We start from the raw sequence: 12,574 nt of genomic DNA on the forward strand, positions 1-12,574 counted from the left end.
AAGGTATCTGTTACAACATTTGCAAACAACTAGTAGGGGTGAAAGCTAAGTTTCATTTCTTACAGATTCTTTAGAATGAAACAAACTATATCTAAAAAGTGCAGATATGCTTTTTTATTTCTTTTGCAGTTCATGGGAGGGGGGAGGGAAAAGCATCTCTGATTTGTATATTAAAGCGCAAGCATCTGTCCTACTGATGATATTCTAGGGAAGCACATTAGCATAAAATTTAACGATGTCAAATAAGTGGATGTGAAATAGGGACTGCGTAAAGACACTATTTCCAAGCCTGACAGAAACATCACTGTTTAGAAATGCAAATGAAACCATTATGTTCAATAATTATATGAAAATATGAACAGTTCAGCATGTTTTCCAGCCCTGATGGCGGTTAATGGGATGTACGCTTATGTAAATAACTACTATTAAAGCTAATGCTGAAAAAAACTAATAAATTCATACTAAAGCAACTGATTTAGTACGCTTTTAAACCCCAGCAGTGCTCACTTATTAGAAAGGAGTGCATTCTTATGTTTAGAACTCATTACTGTTACAAGTCACTGCAACTCCATCAATTACCATGCATTAATGAAAATGGGACACATACAAAAAAAATTATTGCCTCTCAGCAGTTTTCTTTAAAGACAAAATATAGGGGTATTACCATCATGGGGCCTTGAGGGGAACTTATCAGCAACATAATCTTTATTGCTACAACTGTACTCCCTGTACTATAACCCTGGGGTATTTTTTGTCCCAAGAAGGAGCTAACCTTTATGTGAAACTCTTGACATGTACGCAATGAAAGTGACCATACTGCCACCGGTAAAAACTTACCATTTTCACAATTAAAAATGCATTTAAATAAACACATACACACTAGTATGTGAACTAAAAAACATACATGTGAAATGAAAAACTACAACTCCTGAAACTAGACCAAGGAGGTATAATGCAAATAGAATTAAAGATAAAGGGTACAGATGGAAGTCTTCTATGAAGTTCTTGTATCTGTATAAATTCCATCCAGTTTTACACTTGCACTTTTAATGACCTCCTAGAGAGCCATGGAATTAAGACTTCAAGGACACTATTTGTTCTTCTTTGGATGTTTTCTCCAATTCCTCAGCATTACTTGAAAAATTCCTAGCCCTGGTTAAACATCACAATTGATAGAGGAAACAAAACCAACACAGTGCTGTTATAGTAATGAATCGCTACAGAAACTAAAAGCTGAGATTTATTGGATGTCTATAACTCTACAACTAACCCACTTTCATCTTCTAAGCAGTCTCTAAAAATGAGATAGTAATGTAACATCCACTAGATCCTAAAAAGTTCGGCAAGGCTGAAAACGCTTTTATATTAGTTTGCATTGACTGGCAGTTTAAAATTAAGGATGGGTTTGAACAACCTTACAAGAGACTACAGACAAAGAACCGATGCCAAATGGGGAAGAGTCACATAGGACAGTTATCTGTCCCATTCTCAGCTGCTGTAAAAGTTCAGTCCAAGATGGCATTCTACTACTAAAAGTCACAGCACAGACTCGCAATACATCTGACGACAAAAGAACTATGAAACCCCAAAACAATAGAAAGGAGGAAAGAAATAGTGTAAGTTTTCATCATGCATGAACAGTGACAAAGTTCATATAGGCCAATGTCCAGTATAACAGCCAATGTGAAATTAATGCTATGTTTAAGTGCAATGTACTCTCCACAGCTTTAGGCAAAAATAAACGCTACCCCAGCCTGAAAAATTTACAATCTAAAAGCAGGTAGCAAAACTAGCCTTTCAGAGGGCCAGCAGCTGACAGCATCCAACAGCAAACATACACGTGATGACAGTCACTGTGACAAATGTTTGATGGGGGGGCGGTGGAAGAAAAAACACAAAACTATCTGATTGCTTTCACTAAATCTCTGTTGAAAGAGAGGTATGAAGTGTTTTGCTATCTAGACCATTAAAACTATTTCATGAGCGAAGGCCACTCTAAGGTTAAAAACAGTAAGACAAATTTGCTACTGATTAATAATAAAGCCATTCATTTTATTCTTCAAATCTAAAGTAATTACAAGCCAGAGCATGGCAAATGGATTTAGCAGAAGCATTACGTCAGAAGAATCCTTTAAAGAAGAACAGTAATTTAAAAGACTAAACTGAATAATGAACTCTCCTAAACAACAATTATTATGAGATTGATTTATTGAAAGTGTATTTAATCATGCAAGAAATGTTTAAACTTTCCAAAATAGTTCAGGAAGACAGAGAAACCAATAGCAGAGTCAGCCCAACGTCCTCATTACAGTTGAGAAGCTGAAGCAGATGGAGAATTCATTTAGTTTGGAAGGATAAAGTACATCAATTTCTCTGAATCCACATTTCTAGTCAATTTGTTACAGTACTAGCTTCAACAATTAATGATCTCATTTTCCCATTTGTGCCTCCTTTTAAGAGATCTCAGTCTTTGTTTCCGAATGAGCCAAATGTCATAAAGGAAAATTTAACTCAAAAAAACATCACTTTGAAAGCTCACATGCCTAAAGCCAAATGTTTCAGGAATAGCCACAAAAGGAGGGGACAAATTCAGTCAGGTAAGTGGCTTGGTCAGTTTAAATGCCCGAAAAAAGAAAGATCTGCCTTTCACCTGCGACACAGCCCTTCTCACCAGCATGACTTCTACAGAGAAATACCTTTTACCTGACCTGCTTCAGGTTTTTTCATTATGGTAACTGATGTTGATATATGAGATTGCCATGGCTGAAGCTGCATTTCTAATGACAGGTCTCTTCTGTTAAGTTCAGACAGGTCTCTTCCATTAAGTTCGTATCCAGTTCTGAAATCCACAGCAGATAAGTCAGTATAGATAATATCATGTCTGTGCTTAAGATACCATTCCTCCTCCAGAGCTAGAAGAGCTGTGAAGCATATACCTAACAGTGGCTATCAACAACCTGGCAGAGCAGTACTCTAGCTCTTTAGCCAGTAAGACTGCAGCTCAGAAACATCAAGTCTCCAGTACCAGGAACAGATCACCGCAGTATAAAAATGTCATGAAACACAGGAGATACAAGAATGCTACTAGCCCTCAACACTCACCTCAGTGGGCCTCCAAAACTCTATGCCAGAGCTGCTGGGTGGGAAAGTCGTCTCCTCTTCAGTCAGCCACACACAGAGTAACGTCATTCCACACTTTACAGTATAAATTAGAAAGCAACTTTGCTTCTCTTATCCCACAGCTATACTTCTGCATTGACAGTACCATCTCACAGACAATCCTGCACCACTGAGTGTGAAGTTTTAGGGCAAAAAGCCTATCTAGCTCATATTCTACAGAGGCTGATGTTTACTGTTTAGATGCTGCCTGTTGATTCTGGATAATTTCATAACATGGACAATGTGGCTAGCTTGTGCTCTAAGGCACTAGCTAGGATTAAACATAGAAAGCTGAGCTTTAAATGAATCTCCAGTCATTGATCCATTTGAACACTCAACATTACAGTATGTTTCACCTTGCTTTAGTTTAAAAGTTCATGAAAAATTCAAAATATCTTACTTACCCAATAGTTCTTGACTATATTTAAGAAGTTCTTAAATACATACATTATTTAGCTGATACTGCCGTTACAGAATAGCATATAAATATTCAGAGACTTTTTAATAAGTTCAGCTTTTATTCAATAGACCATAATGGTTGCTTAGAAACATTTACTAGTAGGAGACCTATAATAACAGTAAAGGGAACACCTTCAAAGAGTGAAGCATTTGGATAAAATGGAAGAAAGGAGCAAAATCCTAATTTTTCATTCTCCTCACATGCCTTCAAACAAATTATGATGCACAAAAAGATCTAAAGTGTGCATTCACATATGAAAAATAGGAAGGGAAAGATTTAAAACTATAAGCTGAGGGAGGCAAGTTGAGAAATAAAAGAAAAACGATGATGGTAATTCCAGCCCCTCAGTTCGTAAATGGTCAGAAACTATACTATCAGGAAATGTACTACAGAAACCAACAAAAGCGAAAATCACTCTTAGACTTAGCCAAAGTTAAACTCTAAAAGCATTACTGAGTTTTAAATAAATAGCCTGACTTTAAAAAGCACTAGGCAGCACAAGTTTCCTGCAAATGGCAAATTTTTCTCTATATAGAAATTTTCTTCTTGCCTTTTATTATTCTGGGAGGACGCAACAAGGCAGGTATCCAACTTTCATATATACATGCTTAATTATACTGTTAATTACCATACCCCATTTCTCTATGACACTCCGTGTTGTCATTGTGAGTTCAGACTAACTGTCCTTTCACAAACAGCAGCCCTGGGGAGGCACACACATGCACACACCTCTCCGTTAAGCAGGACATGAGGACCACACACTCAAAGAACATTGCCAAAGGCTTTCTATGCAAGACCTTTTGTTTTGTTTCTTCACCTGTGATGACAACTTGGTGGGTCACATTAAAAAAGGAAAGGAAAGAGAAGAAGTGCCTATTCCTCTCCCCATTTTCAGAAAAGCAAATTCAACATTACAGAGAAAATTAAGTATGACAGAACAAACAACTAAATTCTGTACTCTGATACCTGCTTTTCTATAGCTTTGTTCTTTGGCATTAAGCAAGTCAGCAACTATTTTTCTTCTGAAAAATAATACTAATTCTACATTAACACAGAAAGATAGGAAAAGGAGAAAACATGTAAATAGCACTAATTTATGAGCATATGCAAGAGTAATGTAACAAACAGTACTATGGCAAAACTAAAAGCATTTTATTAAAGACTCTAGATAATGCCTATAAGAAGCCCATTATTCTTCCAGCAAATTAATATTCTATGTCTCACTAACAATATCAGCAAATGAACTGTTTAGTCAAATTAATATTCATAAAATCAACTAATTAAGTAGTCCTAAGTTACAATATTAAGGACATATGTAAACAGAGTCTGTGATCATTTTTAAGACTAGCCAAGTAAATCACGTGGGATTTTTTGTATGAACTTGGCTGGGTCTTCAAATCAACAGATCATGTTCAGTCAGAAAATAATTCCAGCAAAAAGCTTAAGTAATCCAGGTAGACTCTAAATATAAACCAAAACAACAGTTTAGTAAGGAAGATGAGTTTAAATGCATAAAAAGAAAAAAATAAGTTTTTAATGAATAGAATCTCTTCTTCCCTTTGCCTCCCTATTCTTTGACTCCACAATGATAACTTCAGCATAGCTTAGAATTCAATAACCAATTTTTTTTTTTTTTTTTTTTTTTTAAGAAGTTTCCTCTTCCCCAATTAATAAGTCTTCACAGAAATGTTAAGGCTGTTTTTGTTTCTTCATTTATGCAACACCATCAAATTCAGATGAAAAAAATCCTTAATGGTGATAACAAGAAAAGCTAAAGACCATAACATAATTTCTTCGGGCTTTGAAATAACAGTAGTATTTGTTTCTTAATAATCTCATTATTATTATTTTTTTCCTAAGACATCTATCATGACAGTACTGGGGCATCTTACAAAAGATATTTTCCAGTTTCTTAAATTAAATCATATTTGGGACCTAAATTAATAATAGGTTCTTGAAAATATTCCAGAAAAAAAAAAAAGGAAAGCCAGAAGCTTTGCTCTTAACAGCTCCTAGCAGAAGTGGAAGAAGGGGCAGTGCAAGTAGCCTAAGCGCATAACATGGTATGCACTGCTCATCCCTTATTCTGAAAATGCAAAGGAAACAACAAAAATAAGAACATTGAAATTGCAAGTCAAACACTCCAAAGGCAATGCCCAAATTTAGTCTGCCACTAGAAGCACTGTTCAGTCACCCAGTAGGTATCCATCATGATCTGGGAACACAGAAGCAAAGAGAAGCCAAATACTAGGAGTGGATGCTGAGGAAGACAGGGAGGTAGCTTACACGTGGTGGCCCTTCTCACATGATCGTAGTCCCAAATTCTGTTTCAAAGTTTGCAGAGTGCTAGAACACACTGAACAGACACGTCCCTGCTCTCATAAGCTGTCTCACAATCATCTCACTGATCCTAGGCCACCTGCCTCCACCCTGGCTCTTCCTTTACCCTGACTGTTTATCCCAAACACTTTTGAACTTGTCCGTCACGGGTTTTACTTCTTTCACATCAGCCATGCCCAGACCAACCTCCTTTTCCAAGTCTTTCCTTCCAGCCCCGTTCTAGTCCTCCCTTCCCCAGTACAGTCTCCAATTAAGTTTTCCCCTCTACCTCCTGCTTAATCTTCCCTTTCAGAAGATTAATTTTTTCCACCACTTTCCCATCCTCATAGCTATAAGAGTCTTTCATTGTGGAGGGCATCAAAAGAATGGTAGTTACTGGAGCTTAGTAACCATACTGTCTGTATGTTATATGTATACAGACTACAATAATAATAATAACAACAAGAACAACATATAATAATACATTAATAAGAACATTGAAATTGCAAGTCAAACACTCCAAAGGCAATGCCAGAATTTAGTCTGCCATTACAGACTGACAGTATAGTTACTAAACATATAACATATATGTATACATTATTATTATAATACATTATTATTACAACATATATGTATACATAATAATAATAACATATATATGTATACAGACTGCATACATTACAGTCTGCCAGTACCACACAGAGTAATTCTGTATCTGTTACTGGATTTTCCAGTTTGGCCCAATTGGGCAGATTTTAGTAAGAACAGCAAAAGATGTCATCACAGCACACGTACCTTACACCACTACGCACCACATCTCCAAAGAACAGCAGCACTAGAACTTTTTAGAAAAAAGGTTGCAAGAGTTTATTATAGGCAAAATAAAGGTTTGATCCTCTTTCAGTTTTGGAACTAGTTGAAATACTTGAAACACTTTAGGTCAAGGTTCTTCTGAAAGAAGTCAGTTTCAAGCCAGAATGTCCTGTGAGAAACTAAGCCAAAATATCTACTTTTGACCAAATTATAAAATAATATGACAGGTCTAACGATACTGCTTTAGGGAAAAGAAGCAGACCAGACAACTGCTTGAAATCCCTAATTTTCCTTAGTTCTAAGTATTTGGCAACCCTGACAACTGGCTGGCCTATTTATGATTCACAGAGTGTTCATCAGGGTTGTCCACTGCATGCCCTAGTAAGAGCTACTCAAATTTCGAAGTTTCAACTGCAATGAAAAGATAGAATTGACTTTTAAGTTTGCATGAAATTTTAGTTGTTGTTCCCTACCCAAACAGGACTGACCAATTCCAAAGCAAATGTAAGCTTAGGCTGCAGACAGGTATTGTTTTTTCAATACTGGTATAATAAACTCTTGTAGCCTTTTTTCTAAAAAGTTCTAGTGCTGCTGTTCTTTGGAGATCTGATGCTTAGTGGTGAAAGGTACGCATGCTGTGATGAGACCACTGCATACCACCTACTCCCCTGCCCCCCAAAGCTTTTGTCATAGTTCATCAGCAATGGATTCAAATGGATGGCTCCACATACCTTCTCAAGAAACAAAAAAATCAACCACAACAAAATGAGGAAAATCTGCCTTCAAAGGAGGGATTTCAAGCACAGAAAGCATGTCTCTGCTGCAAGAGTCTTAATAAGGAAAAAAAAAAAAAAAAAAAAAACCACAAATAACAAAATACATGTCGCTTTAAGAAAAAAAAACCACACTCCCCACGCTATTCAAATTAAACCTTTACCAGGTTGAAATTACACTTCAGTGGATAGCTGCAGTTGTATCAGAAGCACCAATTTATTATTGTAGGGTAATTTTAAATACGGGGCTAGATAAAGTAATTTTATAGAGAATAAATTAGCTTTAAGGGAGGAAAAAAAGAAGGTAAGTAACTTGATTTTACCAGACTTGAAGGTTTTTTGTTATGGTATTATATCCCTGATATCTTATTTGCAAGTGAACTCTGTACATTTCAGAAGAACTTGAAGAATTTCAAGTGGCTGTCCTTGAAAACAGCCAGAATCCGTATTCAACTTTGGCAAGTCATTTCTACCATTGCTTGTCTCTGCAACAAGCTTTAAGATAAAAAATTAACTGATCAGAGGTACATTGAGGATCTTGAATCATTCATGTATGATAGGTAAGTACTGCAGTAGTTAAAATTATATTGTTTTAAATTATAACCTTGTTTTATATTTCTAGGTTTTAGAGAGTTTTATGAAGTGTAAAATTGCATGCATTAACCTTCTGCCATGTCTACCAGACTTCTGAAAAAGTATTCATGCTTGTGCAATCTATTTCTAGTAAAGGCAAAAAAAAACCCCAAACAAAACCAAATAAAAAAAAAAACCAACAAAAAAAAAACCCACAAAAATAAACAAGCAAGCATGCCTACTTCCCAGTAGCCAAATAAACCTCAGATGAATTAGTGAAAGCTTTATGTGCATAAATTAAAAAATATTAATCAGGAGCATACATCCCACCCACATTCATGAGCTGACTGAATACCCAAGACATAATATCCAACAAAATACTGACTTCAGTGAAATCAGTGTAAAAGAGTTGTAGTCACATCTAATGGCTCTTAAATACATGAGATTTAATATTTTCCAGGAACTGTTCTATGCCTGGCTAAGCTTATTGATGTGCATATTATTTAGTACAAACAGACCAAATTCTTTCTATCAGCATAAGTGCCACCGTGCTTCATGGGATCTTCTTGGCCATCAAGGGCAATCCCCTGCTGACAGAGACAACATATCACTGAATTCCTTTCATAAGCCACCCAAGCTCCATCATAAATAAGCTTTTTTTCTTGTTAAGCCTTCCAGTGCTAAACTGTGAAATATGATTGCTCGAATTTTCAAGAACCCTCCTCTATAAGTTTCTGGATTGTTTATCTCCTTTTATTTCTGTTCCAACACTGGCCTATGGCTTGAAGAGTCCCTTTTTGTCTCAGCATTGTCTCTCCCCCTATTCACACCTTACCACCGTCTTGACATACTTCTATATGGCCAGTAACTATTCATACGCATGTGCACACACACTTTAGTCTTCTCAGAAAATAGCTTCTCCAGGCCCCCCATCATCTTAAGTAGCCCTTCTCCACAACTTGTCACTAACTTCATTTTTTACTTCAACAAAGGATGACTCTGGACTGAAAACAGCATTGCGCACTAGGTTTCATCAATGCTTTTTAAAATAGCATTAGTATCCTCCCTACTTGAAATACAGCTCCTGATGAATCACATACTATTTGCTTTTGCTGTAGTTGCAGCACTGTCTCTTCCATATCCCGCTATAGTCAACCATTAGCCTTCTGAGGAATTAAACAAGAAACCACCAATATCAAAGATTTGGAAGAGAAATGAGCAAGAGAATTTTGTAAAGGTCTGTCACACCACACTGAAGGAAAACTGTAATTCCTGCAACATCAACTTTGCATGTGATATTCCAGGACTGGGAGTAAGCATATGCAGCTTAACAAAAATAGAAGTCACAGCCTGCAAGAAAAGAGAATCAGCTAACTATACAAAAAAACAAACAAACAAAAGCTACACCAAAAAAAAGCCTGAACTGGCTAAACCTCCTAGTATATATATACAGTTTAAATGGCTTCAGTGTAAGTTGTCTTTCTCTGGACACGGACAGCACTGGAATACCATGCAAGTTTTAGACCTCAATTACAACCTAACAGGATTAAGTTAAAAAAATAAATCTATAACCGTATTTTAATGCATAAATTCCTTATTGTCATTTTTAGTTGACAAATATCTACTTCATAGCAAAACAACATCATAGGAACAGCTGGATGGCAGTTTTAAGCTCAAATGAACCAGCGTCACATGCTGACAAGTCATCTCTCTGATTGCTTTTGAATGGCAGCACATGCAGATTTATTCTCTGCCATAAATTAGAACAATTATTTCTCTGTAGTTCACTTTTTATTTCAGACAGTGAGCCCCTGCACATATTTTTAAAGGATATCTTCCCTTTCCTTGATGATAAGTTCATTCTGTTCCTCTAGCTGTCTGATCTTCTTCTCAAAGGACTCCTGTTCAGCTTTCAGCCGTTCTTCTGTCACCTCCTTTTCTTCACTTACCCTAAAAAGAATTTGAGAGAAATAAAATACATGCCCATAACCACAGTGCCTGACTTCCAACTCCTCTGCTTTCCAGGTAAATGGATATCACCCTCTCCACCCTTAAACAGCTTAGTTCCTCATAATGTTCATACTACTGTATTACTCTGGAAGATGCATACAACTTCACACAATACATTATTTTTTCAAAGACACTGGTCTCACTAGAGCACATGCACATTAATTGGCAGCATGGAACAACAAAGTAAGGACCTGAACCCACAACTAGATTTGTGCAGTCTCATTCCCTGCAGCCATAATGAAGACACACCAGGATCCTTACAAACCTAGGGCATGTAGACAGACAACTCAAGTGGGAGAGCTTAGCTGCTGAGACAGGAAGGAAATTGAAAAACTTTTCTGTTTCTTAATCTATAAACTAATCCTTCTTTCACATTTACTGGTCAAATATAAGTCCAGGAAAGGAATCATTTTTCTTTTTAGTTTTCCCCAAACAAAACAGTTTGTTCTCTTCTGGGGATTTTAAAATATCAAGCCGCAGGAGTAAATTTTCATTTCTGTCTGGGCCATGGCACCCTGTATCTTGCTGCTCAGTGTAAATAATTGGATCAAGATTAAAAGATGACAATGCGAGAAGGGTTTACAATGATCATTTATTCTGCACCTTAAGAGCAGGCTGTAAAAACAATTATTCTGGTATCACGAAGGCAAGAAGACTATTATGCACAGACAATCCTGTAACTACGCTAAAAAACATGGCTTAGAAATCATGGTTCTATAAAAGCGCTACAAAAATATTAAGTAATGAGCTTAGACTAATAAATATTATTGCTCTGCACTTAGGTAATTTCTGTTGTTGACGGCTCTTAAAGTTCAGTCTTTTATGATGATGAAACAGCTGCCACAGCACAGGTGACAGGAGACTGAAGCAGTGCAACTTTCAGAAAACTTCAATTTTAACTTCCTTTAACTGGAACAATCCTATAGGATGAGGAGAGGGGGAGGGAAATATATATAAAATATATATAGGCAGTGGACTAAGCCTTCCACTCATCCCATCAGACCCACTGACATTTGTAACAGAGAACTCCATCCAAGGACTGAGCCATCCATTTGACATCATGACATTCCCCTTAAGAGGGCAAGGATTTGTTTTGATATTCCAGTGGAAAAAACATAAATACCACATTTGGGTCACCCCCCTGGGGTGAACTATAGGCAGGCGGTGTTCCCCAACTCTAAGATCAACCCACAGCCCTTCCCACAACAGCTCAAGCAGACTGCATGAAGTTGGAAATAATTAATAATATTGAAACTCACACCTTTTCTCTACAAACCTGGAGGGAGAAAAATAACATGTAGCATATAATCAAATTCTGTAAATTAGAGCAGTTTGAAAGCTTGGAACAAACTATTAATTGGAAAGTTTCTAAATTACACAAATAAGACATGGATTTAGCATAAAAACATTCCACTATTCATACGCCCATGGTCTCATTTACAATCCTGTCCCCAGCAGCGTTCATCAACTCATTCCCAGGCCCCTTTCCCTCCACTCAAAGGCTGTGTGCACACATCAGAAAATAAACAAGGAAAAGGGAACCAGCTGCATTAACTCTGGATCCATCCCAACACCTATGTATTCCTTAGTTAAGCAGGCAACAAACTTTTGAAAACTATCTACCATACATCCTTGCTCCCCAATACAGTTACAACTACAGTACATATGCCACAGACTGCAGACCCAGGCTTTTGCATCTAACCACAACCAGTTTGTTTTCTCTGAATCTAGAGCAATCAGGTAAGTGGCTACAGCATATATGACCTTCCTTCATATAATCCATACACGACTTTCTTTCACGTAATCAGTGAAAGATGCAAGAATGCTTCCTGTTTCTTAGGGTAAAAAAGAAAAAAAAAGTAGAGAACAGAATAAAAATCATCAATTAGAAGAAGACAACAAAGACAGCAATGACCATGTAGAGGAAAGACAGGAAGGAAACGAGACCAGGGGAAAAAAGATCAGAAGGGAAAGAGAGGACAAGTATCATCTCCTGTATAAGGAAGGAAGATTGCTCACTAACTGCAGGAGTGATGCTGCATTAGAAACAGGTTCGGGACAACTGAAACACTGGGCCATGCTGGCATCTAACAATATTAAAATCAAACAACAGTATAAGAAAATAAGATAAGGTAAGAAAGACCAGAGCACTACAGAAATTAGACTAAACTTAGCAGGTTTTACCCATCTCTAGATTCTGTGATTTGCTGCTTGTATCAGTCTGCATCACATTCGCGTGCTGTGTTTGTATTTAACACAGATCACAGCAAGCTGTCATACCCCCAGACACATGAATACATTGTGCCACATATCTTATGCAGTAAATGACTGAGAACAGTAAGGGATCTTAGAAGAAACGTGGCAGTATGTGTTTATGTATCACAAAGCAGGAGACAGCCCATAAAGGGCAGGCGAGACATAGAAGACAGTTACTCACAGGAGGTGGCAAAAGAAAGTTAGAGAAAAG

At 37.0% G+C, this 12,574-nt stretch overlaps 1 protein-coding gene across 3 annotated transcripts in view; it reads right to left on the reverse strand.

Annotated features, from left to right (window-relative positions):
• Positions 1–12,574, reverse strand: part of KIAA1328 — a 177,230-nt gene that overhangs the window by 146,436 nt on the left and 18,220 nt on the right. For all 3 annotated transcript variants that reach the window (XM_082335359.1, XM_082335358.1, XM_082335360.1), the window contains one exon: positions 9,932–10,047. In XM_082335359.1, the coding sequence (XP_082191485.1) occupies positions 9,932–10,047 (116 nt within the window). The remainder of the gene's footprint in view (positions 1–9,931; positions 10,048–12,574) is intronic.

The sequence above is a fragment of the Platalea leucorodia genome (genome assembly GCF_965183815.1).
Source record: "Platalea leucorodia genome assembly, chromosome: Z".
Classification (NCBI taxonomy): domain Eukaryota; kingdom Metazoa; phylum Chordata; class Aves; order Pelecaniformes; family Threskiornithidae; genus Platalea; species Platalea leucorodia.